General features: G+C 47.2%; 1 protein-coding gene across 7 annotated transcripts in view; it reads right to left on the bottom strand.

Annotated features, from left to right (window-relative positions):
* Positions 1–12,926, bottom strand: part of Unc13a (unc-13 homolog A) — a 66,337-nt gene that overhangs the window by 34,678 nt on the left and 18,733 nt on the right. For 6 of the 7 annotated variants that reach the window (XM_045139748.1, XM_045139776.1, XM_045139756.1 and 3 more), the window contains 7 exons: positions 8,377–8,910; positions 8,131–8,230; positions 2,909–2,955; positions 968–1,046; positions 827–832; positions 368–439; positions 11–230 (listed from right to left, as the gene is read on the bottom strand). In XM_045139748.1, coding sequence (XP_044995683.1) covers positions 11–230; positions 368–439; positions 827–832; positions 968–1,046; positions 2,909–2,955; positions 8,131–8,230; positions 8,377–8,910 — 1,058 coding nt within the window. The remainder of the gene's footprint in view (positions 1–10; positions 231–367; positions 440–826; positions 833–967; positions 1,047–2,908; positions 2,956–8,130; positions 8,231–8,376; positions 8,911–12,926) is intronic. The other variant, XM_045139763.1, reaches the window with a different exon arrangement.

Here is a 12,926-nt window from a genome sequence, read left to right as displayed (position 1 = left end):
CTAGGCTTACGCTGCAGGCAGTCGGCGTTGAGTAGGTCCTGGCACTTCTCGTGGCACTTGACCCCGCACTCGGTGCAGCGCATGCCCTGCCTGGCGATGCCCCACAGCAGCCCCTCGCACTCATAGCAGTAGGTGGGCGTGGTGGCCGTCCACACCTCAAAGTTGTGCGGCGTCGTGCAGGAGATGGGGTAAATTAAGGCTTGCAGGGTTTTCTTGTAAACGTGGTTTTTCTGCGGAAGGGGGCGCGGCGTGGGGGCGCCATCACTGTCCTGAGCCACGGAAGCCCCAGCCTCTTCTCCTGCCTGGTGCAGCAGGATGTCCCCCTCCTCTTCCAGGTCCCCCCCACCCCACTGGGCCGACCACGCACCAGCTCCTCGTTGTTCAGCGTGCTGGAGGCCAAGGCTGAGGTGATGCCAGCTTTCCGGCACTGCACCAAGGACTGGGGCGCGAAGGTCACCAAGATGATCCCAGCCACAGTTCCGAGCCATGATAGCCGGTTGGAAACAGGTCACAACCAGCAGTGATAATTGACCCAGTAATGAATTGGGAAGGGAAAAGAAGCTCTGGGTTAGAAGCAACTGTGGGAGGGGAGCAGTCCCCAACCCCAAAGAGAAGACTTGGGAGTCAGTCTTGACAGTGATCACCAAGCACCTGGCAAAGCCACCACCTGTGCCTTGGGCCAAAGGAACTTAGAGGTGAGGAGTAGCCTACTGTCTCCCACCCATGAGCCATGGGACAAGGGAGGGTCCCCCCAGGACAGCTGGAAGTTACCCCCGGGGAGACGTTAGAGAGGAGACCCTAATGGACACAGCTCACCAACACTCACCATGGCCTGAAGTGTCCATGAAGCACAGGGGGTAGAAATCAGACCACGTTAGTCCCAAGGAAGGTACCGGGCCACCCCCAGCCGTAGGACCACCATGGGTAGTTGTACCGGTGGCACATGGGAGGACAAACACAGGCTTACCAGGTCGCTCACAAGCGGGATAGGTTTCCTCTTCCGGATGTCTGGCATGCTGTCTATGATGATGAGACCACCCCCAGGGCTGCAAGACAGACGGGGGAGGGGGGGGAGGCGACACACTGAGAGCCCTGGCCTCCTTACACAACTAAAACCCTAAAACCTGCCGTCTAGCCAAGATCTGTGAGCCTCCTAGGTGCTGAAGGTTGTCCCAGAAAATAAACATATGTCTACATATGTGGAAGATCTAATCTCCAATTCTTCAGAATTTTATTTTACTTGGAAAACAAATATATATCTAACTACATATATGGATGCTCTAATTTCCAGTTCTTCAGGATTACATCTTACCTGGAAATGGGGTACTCATACACATAATTCTTTTTAACTATTTTTTTTAAGTTTTTTGAGGTAGGGTTTCACTGTAGTCCAGGGTGATCTGGAATTCACTATGTAGTCTCAGGGTGGCCTTAAACTCAGGGTGATTCTCCTACCTCTGCCTCCCAAGTGCTGGGATTAAAGGCATGCACCACCATGCCCAGCTTCATAATTCTTTTTTTTTTAAGATTTTTTTTTTTTTATTTATTAAGGCAAAGAGGGGTGGGAGGGAGAGAGGGAGTGAGAATGGGCGTGCCAGGGCCTCTAGCCGCATGTGCCACCATGTGCATCTGGCTTATGTGGGACCTGGAGAATTGAACTTGGGTCCTTAGGTTTCAAAGGCAAGTGCCTTAACCACTAAGCAATTTCTCCAGCCCTACATAGTTTTTTAACATGGATGAATCCAAAATGCCTGGGGAGACAAAGTGTTTGCCTTGCAAGCATGAGGACCTGAGCTCAATCCCAGAATCCTCATAAAACACCAAGAATGGTGGGGTGCACCTGTAGTCCCAGTGCTGGAGAGGCAGACAGGAGGATCCAGCTACTCCAGCTGAATCAGTGAGCTCAGGTGAGAGGACCTGTTTGAATTAGGTGGAAGGTGACAGCATTGACCTCTGGCCTCCACACACATCACACACGTGTCCATGTACATACCAACACATACGCATGTACACACACATCACACACAAATACCCATGAAAGAACATGACTGGTGTCCCACACAGAGAATAAGGCAGAGACCTGCATGACGTAGTCACAAGTCAGCAGATGGCCAAGGATTTGGGATGAACACAGGAAGCTTCTAAGGCAGTGTGGCGCTATCAACAGGGTCTCTCACTCTGTAGCCCAGACTGGCCTGGAACTCGTGATTCTCCTATTGCAACCTCCCACATGCTCAGATGGCAGGTATGTACCACCACACCCAGATTGGACCTCATCTTTGCAAGGCCACTTCCCCTGCCTGAAAATCTTCTGGGAATTTCTGAGAGCACTTTCTCCATAATCCCCATGGTGAGGAGTTTTCCCCACCTCCCCCTCAGGCTCAGCAAGGGGTGACTCTGGCCAGCCTCTGTGGTCTATTTTTGGAATCACAACTGTTATCTTGAAGCTTCTGCTAGAAAAGGATGTTTGAGGGAAGGCCAGGACCCTGTTCTATTTCCAGACAGGAGTGTCAACAGCATCCCACAGTCCTGCAGACTAGAAAACTTCAGAGACACTAGGATGACCTGCTTGGAATAAAGGGCCAGCAACCATGGAGGAAACTGAGGCAGTGAAAAGGCCCCAGGACTATGGTGGAGTCCCAGAATACATTTCTATCTACATTAGCTCAAGTTGACTTCTACAAGGTGTGGTGGAGACCCATAACTGGAGGCCCAGCTATTCAAAAGGCTGAGGCAGGAGGATTGCTGGAGCTCAGGAGTTCAAGGCCAGCCTGGACAAGACCCTGCCTGAAAAAATAAATTTGTCTCCTTGCTATGGGGAACCTTCCTGACCTTCACTAGTATGAGTGAAAATGAACCAAAAGCTCTGAGCTTGCAGCTCTCCTTCCCCCACGGTGCTGGTACTCACCCGCCTTTGAACCACAGGGATTTGGACATCTCTCCTTCTCCCCGTGCCTGCAGAACAGACAGACATGGTCAGGGTAGTTACCTCTTCCTCTCCCAGGCAAGATGTATACCCATGTATCTCCTCTGTGTGCTAAGAGTCAAGAATCCTGGCTCCTATGCCAGGCTGTGCATCCTTTGGGAGTCCCTAGACTTCTCTGGGCCTTAGTTTGCCCCACAGTAAAGTGGAAGTCCATGTATCCTCTCAATCTCCCACTTCTCTCAGACCTCCTCTCACTCCTGGGAGGTGTTAACATCACTTCCAACAGGAGCTTGTCCTCTACCACTCTGAGGCTCACAGGGGTTGAAAACCTTCCTTCCTCCTCTTCTCTTCTCTTCTCTTCTCTTCTCTTCTCTTCTCTTCTCTTCTCTTCACTTCTCTTCTTTTCTTTTCTTTTCAAAGACAGGGTCTTATTATGCAGTCTGGATTGGCCTGGAGCTCACCATCCTGGTTTGGCCTCTCAATTTCTAAGATTTCTAGCATGTGCTACCATGCCCAGGGAAATATATCACTAATCTTGTTTTTCTTTTCTTTCTTTCTTTTTTTTGGGGGGAGGTTGTTTTTTGAGGTAGGGTCTTACTCTAGCCCAGGCTGACCTGGAACTCACTATGTAGTCTCAGGGTGGCCTCAAACTCATGGCAATCCTTCTACCTCTGCCTCCCAATTGCTGGGATTAAAGGCGTGTGCCACCATGCCCAGCTTGCTTTTCTTTTTAGTCTAAGACTTTACTGTAAGAACAGAAAGAAGTGGGGAGATGGGACCAGGGAGAGAGAGAGAAAGAAAGGGGAGAGAGAGGAGGGATGCACATGTACCTGTCATCACTAGTCTTAAATGCAGGGAATTGTCCTGATTGATTCACATCCTGTGAAACCCAGAGTCCACTTCGTTTATTTTTCTTGTCATATCATATCACTTGTTCCATTGGCAATAGTCCCGGCTGAGTTTTTGTTTAGCTTCTTGATTTTGTGAAAATATTTTTTTTAAAAACATTTTACTGACAAGACTCTCATCATAGGAGGAAGAGATAGTAACATCAAAATAAAAGAGAGAGGGCTGGAGAGATGGCCCTGCAAAGCCAAAGGACTCAGGTTCAATTCTGCAGGACCCACATAAGCCAGATGTACAAGTAGGCACACACATCTGGAGTTTGTTTGTGGTGGCTAGAGGCCATGGTATGCCCATTCTCTCCTTCTCTCTCTCTCTTTCAAATAAATGAAATAATATATTTTTAAAAATAGCTGGGTGTGGTGGTACACACCTTTAATCCCAGCACTTGGGAGGCATAGGTAGGAGGATTGCCATGAGTTTAAGGCCACCCTGAGACAAATAGTGAATTCCAAGTCAGCCTGGGCTAGAGCAAGACCCTACCTCAAAAAAACAAAACAGAACAAAGAAAATAACAAAATAAAAGAAAGATTAATGAAGAGAGGGAGGTGATATGATAGAGAGTGGATCTGTGAAGGAGAAAGTAGGGGAGGAGCAGAAATTATCATGGTTTGTTGTCTGTAATTATAGAAGTTGTCAATAAAAAGCATTAAAAAATAACATTAAAAATTTTTTTTACTGGGGCTGGAGAGATTACTCAGCAGTTAAGGCACTTGCCTGCAGAACCTAATGACACAAGGTTGATTCCCCAGTACCCACATAAAGCCAGATGCACAAAGTGGCACATGCATCTGGAGTTCATTTGCAATAGCTAGAGGCTCTGACATGTCCATTCTCTCTGTCTCTATCTCTCTCTGCTTGCAAATAAGGAAATATTTTAGAAAAGTTTTATGCTGGACATAGTGGCACACACTTTTTTTTTTGGCTTTTTGAGGTAGGGTCTCACTCTAGCTCAGGCTGACCTGGAATTCACTATGTAGTCTCAGGGTGGCCTTGAATTCATGGCAATCCTCCTACCTCTGCCTTCCAAGTGCTGGGATTAAAGGCATGTGCCACTATGGCCAGCATGGCACACACCTTTAATCCCATCACTATGAATTGGATGCCACCTTGAGACTACATAGTAAATTCCAGGTCAGCCTTGGCTAGACCTGAAGAGAAAGTTTTACTGTGTACTCCTTCCTACTTATTTATTTATTTATTTTGGTTTTTCAAGGTAGGGTCTCACACAAACCCAGACTAACCTAGAATTCACTATGTAGTCTCAGGGTGGCCATGAATTCATGGCAATACTCCTACCTCTGCCTCCTGAGTGCTGAGATTAAAGATGTGCACCACCATGCCAGGCTCCTTCCTCTTTTTTTTTTTCTTTCTTATTTATTTATTTTAAGAAAGGCAGAGAGAGGGTGAGAGAATGGGCACATCTTTAGCTTCGGCAAACAGGCTCCAGATGTATCTATCCCCTTGTGAGCATATGTGACATTGTGTGCTTGCGTCACTGCATCTGGCTCATGTGGGACCAAGAGATTCAAACATGAGCTCTCAGACTTTGCAGGCAAGCACCTTAACCTCTAAGCCATCTCTCCAGCCCTCCTTCCTACTTTTAAAATTTAGGATTATGTAAATGCACTGGTGAAAATTTTTAAATTTTTTTAAACTTTTTATTTTATTTTATTTGAGAGAGAAAGAGGCAGATGGAGAGAAAGAGAGAGAATGGGCGTACCAGGGTCTTCAGCTGCTGTAAACAAACTCCAAATGCTTGTGTCACCTTGTGAATCTGGCTTACGTGGGTCCTGAAGAATCAAACTTAGGTTTTGGGGTTGTTTTAAGGTTTTTTTGTTTGTTTGTTTGTTTTTTTGCAGGCAAACATTTTAACTGCTAAGCCATCTCTCCAGCACCCCCTTTTTTATTGTTTTTCTTGAGGTAGGGTCTCACTATAGCCCAGGCTGACCTGGAATTCACTATGTAATCTTTTTTTTTTTTTTTTTTGGTTTTTCGAGGTAGGGTCTCACTCTAGCCCAGGCTGACCTGGAATTCATTATGGAGTCTCAGGGTGGCCTCGAACTCATGGCGATCCTCCTACCTCTGCCTCCCGAGTGCTGGGATTAAAGGCGAGTGCCACCACGCCCGGCTAACTATGTAATCTTAAGGTTGCTTCAAACTCACAGAAATCCTCTTACCACAGCTTCCCAAGTGCTGGGATTAAAGGTGTGTGTCACTACGCCCAGATTTATATATGTATATAAATGCTATAACAGGTTATACTCTTTTATCCCCTTGCCCCTGCTGCCGTTACCTGGGGCTCTCCTCAGTGGGGTTATGGTATTCACTGTGGGGTCATGAAGGCCTCAGTCAGTCCCTGCACCTTAGGATACTCCTACCCACTCTGTGGCTCTTACAATCTTTCCACCCCCTCTTCTGCAATCTTCGCTGAGCCATGGCAGGCCCATTGACAATCTGATTTAGTGTTGAGTGCTCTGCATACCCAGCTTTTATCATGAGTTCTAGGAAGTGGAACTTGGTGGTCTCCAACCTAAGTGGCCCTCATTATTAAGCAACAAGAGCTCTTAATCATTGAGCTGTCACTCCAGCCAGAAAAATCCTACTTTTACTCAAGACCAGCCCAGGCTACATAGTGAGTTCAGGATAGCCTGGGCAGCTACAGCATGAGACCCTGTCTTAAATAATAAATAAATATATTTGTATGTATGTATATGTATATATTTATTATTTGGAGCCGGAGATATGGCTCAGTGGTTAAGGCACTTGCCTGCAAAGCCTAATGACCTGAGCTTGGTTCTCTAGTACCCATGTAAAGCCATATGCACAATGTGGCGCAAGCATCTGTAGTTCATTTGCAGTGGCTAGAGGCCCTACTGTGTCCATTCTCTCTATATATCTGCCCCTCTCTCTCTGTGTGTGTGCTTGCAAATAAATAAATACATAATTTTGGAAAAAAACATTGCTGGGAATGGTGGCTTACACCTTTAATTCCAGCACATGGGAGGCCACCCTGAGACTACATAGTAAATTCCAGGACAGCCTACTTTGAGAAAACAAAATAAACAAATAAATAAAATATATATATTTTTAGGGCTGGAGAGATGGCTTAGCGGTTAAGCACTTGCCTGTGAAGCCTAAGGACCCTTGTTAGCCAGAAGCACAAAAGGGCACACGTGTCTGGAGTTCATTTGCAGTGGCTACAGGTCCTGGCACACCCATTCTCTCTCTTTCTATCTGCCTCCTTCTCTCTCTGTCACTCTCAAATAAATAAAAAAATAAAAAACATAAAAATTACATATATATATGGTCTATTTTAGGGCTGGAGAGATGGCTTAGCAGTTAAGGCACTTACCTGCAAAGTCAAAGGACCCAGGTTTAGTTCCCCAGGACCCACATAAGCCAGACGCACAAGGTGGCACATGTATCTGGCATTTGTTTACAGGGCTGGAGGCCCTAACATGCCCATTACCTCTCTCTCTCCCCACCTCAAATAAATACATAGATAAAAATAAAAGAAAACAAACTATTTTAAAATAGGTAAGAAATTTGGTTTGGCATTTCTGAAGCTCTGATATTTGATGATCTAAGTAAGAATGCCTGCTTAGGACCCCTACCAGTCTGTCCCAGTTTGGGGGGGGAATCACTGTCCTTGATCATGCTGCCCAAATACAGTCATTGTGAAAACAAAGTTCTTTCTCTCACTGAATTTTTTTCTCCGAACTGGCTCAACCTCAGAACTTACTGACATTCAGTGTGACTCCAAGCACTGCCCTTTTGGTCCCAAACCAATTCTAGCCCTGATTCTGACCTCTCTCCTTGTCCCTGAATTTGATTCCTGATGTGGCTGTGGCTGTGACTTCAACTAACTTCATGCTCAGGCTCCAAGTCTCCTCACACTTGGAAAACCCAGACTTGTCATGGGAGAGGCTGGGATGGGGCTGGGTGGGCCAGGATACATGGCACCAGGGGCAGGGTCAGTAAAGGGTTGGAGTTTCTGGACACTGTGTTTGTCTGCTCTCCATCCCATCCTTACATCCCCTGTCTGTAGTTACATGTCATGGCCAGGCAAGAGATCAAGGGCACGTGTGGGTGGCTGTGGTATTGGGCATGGCCAAGCTGATGTGGGTGGGGCTTTGGGCATGGCCAAACTGTGAACAAGATGTTGAATATGACCAAGTGGGTGTGGATGTGGTTCTGGGTGTTAGTAAATGAGTGTGGCCAGGGCTTTGCCTGTGGTCCATGAAGTGGGCGTGGCCAGGGTGCCAGGTGTGGCCCATGAAGCTGGACCCCGCACTCACCTCCTGAAGCTGCATCCGCACCTTGTTGAATGCTCGCAGCCAGTTGGCCTTGGCCCTGGACATGGAGTCCTGGCCCTCCTGATCCTCTCCTAGCCTGAAACTGACCAGGGAAAGCAGTGAACCACTAGGCCTGCTCTACAGGATCCCAACCTTCCACCGGTGCTCTTCTCCCCTCAGTAGCCTCGGGCCATTGTGACCCGCCAGCCCTGGTGACCACCCCCTCAGACCCTCAGTTCCTCTGCTTACCTCTCCTCAGCCTTTGGGGGTTCAGCTTCAGGGGACTGCTCAGCCCCCATCACTTGTTCAGGTGTAGCTGGCTTGGGGACACTCTTGGCCATGTCCGGGGTGTCAGGGGGCATGGCTAGGGCCTTGTCCTCCTCGGGTGCAGGAGGTGGAAGGCTGATGCGCTTGAACTCTTTGGATTCCTCCACAGTGGTATCTTCATGCTGGGTGTAGCTGCCCAAGTCATCTGGCACCTCCTCTTCTTCCTCTTCCTCCTCCTCAGGCAACTCCTCCTCCTCCAGCTCCTCCTCCAGCTCCTCCTCCAGGTCCTCCTCCAGGTCCTCCTCCAGGTCCTCATCCAGCTCCTCATCATCCTGGTCCCAGCGTGGCGAGTCTTTGTGGTAGCTCACCGAGCTATGGCACGAGTGGTAGGAGTCCCGGTCACGCTCATCCTCAGAACCCTGCAGACTCTGCTCATCGGGGTCGAAGTCCTCGCTTAGCTGGGAGCTGCCCTGGCTCAGCTCACCTGAGGATGCATAACGGCTGCTGCCTGTGGGACTGGGTGACAGCAACAGGAGGGGTCAGGCTGGGAGTGCAGCCGGCCACCAATCTGTCACCACTCCAGTCATAGATACCGTCCCTCAGCATTGACTGAGCACCTACTGTGTGCCCGTTCCAGCTCTAGACATAGGGAACATTAACCCATCACCCCAGCATACACTCACTCAACGTGGAATGAGCACCTACTGTGTGCTCACTTCTATTCTGGATGTCAGTAACACACACCTCACTACCCAGGTATGTGCACAGCCTGGATTAAGTACTTGTGTGCTTGCTCTTAACATAAGGAACATGGGCCCCATCACCCAAAATTCAGCGTGGATTGAGCACCCACTGTGTGCTTACTCTTATTCCAGGTACCAGGAAGCACAGCCTTGCCTGAGACACACAGATCCTCCCTGGTCCAGGCTCTGTTCCCTGCTATACTTGGGAGCGAGAGAGGGGGGCTCCAAAACTGTAAAGCAGCCAAGCACTCCTCTCTTGCCCCAAATTCCCCCAGGCCTCCTTAGCACCCTGGAATAAAGCTTATGCAACTGCCTCTGTGCCCTGTACCTTCACCTGCCTACCTTTCTACCCATCACCACCTAACTTCAGCCACACTGCCTTCCTTCATGTTCCTGCCACACCCTAAAATTGTGCCCATTTCTGAACCTTTGCACTTGTAGCTTCTGCCAGAAGCACCCTTGCCTGCCTGCTTTACCTAGCAAATTCCTATTCATTTCTTTAAAAAAAAAATACTTTGGGGCTGGAGAGATGGCTTAGTGGTTAAGCACTTGCCTGTGAATCCTAAGGACCTCAGTTCAAGGCTCGATTCCCCAGAACCCACGTAAGCCAGATGCACAAGGTGGCATTTGTGTCTGAAGTTTCTTTGCAGTGGCTGGAGGCCCTGGCGCGCCCATTCTCTCTCTATCCTTCTGCCTCTTTCTCTGTCACTCTCAAATAAAAAAGAAACTTTGGGTGGAGGGGGTCCAGTGGAGAGATGGCACAGTGGTTATGGCACTTACTTGCAGGGAGAAAATGCTTTGGGGCTGGGGAGATGGCTTAGCAGTTAAGGTGCTTGCCTGCAAAGCCAAAGGTCCTAGGCTCAAGTCCCCAGGACCTACATAGGCCAGATGCACAAGGTGGCACATACATCTGGAGTTCGTTTGCAGTAGCTGGAGGCCCTGGCATGCTCATTCTCTCTCTCTCTCTCACTCACTCCTTCTCTCAAATAAATGATTAAAAATAAAATAAAAATAAAAAATACTTTGGGAGCAGGATAGCTTAGTGGCTAAGGCACTTGTCTGCAAAGCCTAATGACATGGGTTTGATTTCTTAGTACTCACATAAAGTCAGATGCACAAATTAACACCTGTGTCTGGAATTCATTTGTAGTGGCTAGAGTCCCTGGCATCCCCATTCTCTCTTATCTTTCTGCTTGCAAATAAATAAATTTAGAAAAAAATTAGTTATTTATTTACTTATTTGTATGTGACAGAGAGAGGGAGAGATAGAGAAAATGGGTGCACCAGGGCCTCGAGCCACAGCAAACAAACTCCAGAAATGTGCCACCTTGTGCATGTGACTTATGTGGGTACTGAGGAATTGAACCTGGGTCCTGAGGCTTCACAGGCAAGTGCCTTAACCACTAAGCCACCTCTCTATCCCAAATAGCTGTTTTTGTTTGTTTGTTTGTTTTGTTTTGTTTTGTTTTTTTGATTTTCAAGGGTCCTCCTCTAGGCCAGGCCAACCTGAATCTTACACTGTAGACCCAGGCTGGCCTCTAACTCACAGAGATCCTCCTATCTCTGCCTCTGAGAGCTGGGATTAAAGGCATGTGTCACCATACCCACCAAATAATTTTTTAAATACTTTTATTAGTTGGGTGTGGTGGCACACACCTTTAATCCCAGCTCTCTCAAATGAATAAATAAAATATATTTTAAAATTTTTGTTTTTATTTATTAGAGAGAGGGGGACAGAGAGAGGAGGGGGTGAGAGAGAATGGGCATGCCAAGACCTCCAGCCATGGCAAACAAACTCCAGACCTGGCTTATGTAAGTACTGGGGAATCAAACCTGGGTCCTTAGGCTTCACAGGCAAGTGGCTTAACTGCTAAGCCATCTCTCCAGACCCAAATAAAATATTTTTTGAAAGTGTTGGGGAATATTGCTGAAGACTCCACATACTTGGGCTGCAAGGCCACTGAAAAATCCTGCTGGAACTGAGCTGAGAAGCTCCTCCATGTAGACTAGCTGACAGAAAACTGGAAGAAGCCATTCTGCATGCAGTTCAATGGGAGAGAGAGAAATCACCAGTGGACTCAACAGTGGACACTGCAAGCCTTATATTTTGCCAGCCAAGCCAAATGAGCCAACGGGTGCAATAGTGGTACATCTGTCATGGTAGAAACCAACTGCCCTCTAGTTGGACTAGAGGCCCACTCCATGAGTAGGAATGCATCCCTGATACTGAAAACCTACAACAGGGGTAGTCATGAGCCCTAGGGGCGTAGTTGCCTGGATAAATGTATATACTATGCTCATCAAATTGCCCAGTAAGCACTTCTCATAATGTTCATACCTATATATTGATGCTACTCTCACTTTTGGTAGAGAACCTTCTCTTTTCAGATGGCAGTGACCTTGGGATGACTCAGAAGGCATCATGGTGCTGGGAAGAAGTGACAAATGCTCAGCACTGCAATATCTCTATCACACCTTCCAAGGCTCAGGGTCCATTGTGGAAGAGGTGGCAGAAAGAATGTAACAGGAAGGGTAGGCCTCCTTACAACATGCTCCTCCAGACACAAAATGGCCTAGACATCCATGACCTCAGTGTTTGACACTACCTACACAGGACCATCAAAATAGGGGGAAAAGATCATGACATCAAAATAAAAGAGAGACTGATTGACAGGAGGAGGGGATATGATGGAGAATGGAGTTTCAAAGGGGAAAATGGGAGGAGGAAGGGAATTACCATGGGATATTGTTTATAATCATAGAAGTTGCTAATAAAAAAAGTAATTAAATTTAAAAAAAGAAAAGGCTGGGGATATCACTTAAAGGCACTTGTGTCTAAACCCTGCCACCTGGGGTTCTATTTCCCAGTATTCATATAAAGCCAGATGCACAAAGTGGCACATGTGTCTGGAGTTTCATTGCAGTGGTCAGAAGCCCTGACTCACCCATCCCATACTCATTCTCTTTCTCTCAAATAAATTAAATAAATAAAAGTGGTTTGTTTGTTTGTTTGTTTGTTTTTTTGGTTTGTTTGTTTGGTTGGTTGGTTGATTTTTCGAGGTAGGGTCTCACTCTAGCTCAGGCTGACCTGGAATTCATTATCTAGTCTCAGAGGAGCCTTGAACTCACTGTAATCCTCTTATCTTTGCTTCCCGAGTGCTGGAATTAAAGGCCCAGGTTAGAATCCCAGCACCCACATAAGCCAGATGCACAAGGTGGCACATGCATCTGAAGTTTGTTCGCAGTGGCTACAGGCCCTGACACACCCATTCTCTCTCTCTATCTGCCTCTTCCTCTCTCTCTCTCTCTCTCTCTCTCTCTCTCTCTCTCTCCAATAAATAAATAAATAAAATTTTTAAATCTGGAAAAGTGCAGGGGGTGGGTTAGACAAAAATCTAAGAGGGTATGAATAACTCATATGAAAATCTACTTACTTGTACAATGGTACATCCAGAAGCCATAGATTGTTGCTAGAAAATTTTCAGTGTCAGGGATGGAATATCTTTCAGTAAGTTGTTGGCCAGGGAGATCACTGATGCCCCCCAAACATTACAGGCCATTGCCAAAGCTCTTGGTTTCCCACCAGAAATAGATGGTAAGACCCTATTGCTGAAGACTCCACATGCTTGGGCTGCAAGGTCACTGAGAATTCCTGCTGGAGCTCAGCTGAAAAGCTCCTCCCTGTAGACCAGTTGACAGAAAGCTGGAAAAAAAACTACAGTGCATGCAGCTCCTTGAGAGAAAGAGAATTCACCAATGGAAATAAACAACAGTGGACACTGCAAGCCT

The sequence above is a fragment of the Jaculus jaculus genome, chromosome 1 (assembly GCF_020740685.1).
Source record: "Jaculus jaculus isolate mJacJac1 chromosome 1, mJacJac1.mat.Y.cur, whole genome shotgun sequence".
Classification (NCBI taxonomy): domain Eukaryota; kingdom Metazoa; phylum Chordata; class Mammalia; order Rodentia; family Dipodidae; genus Jaculus; species Jaculus jaculus.
This window is presented reverse-complemented; position numbering and strand designations above follow the sequence as displayed.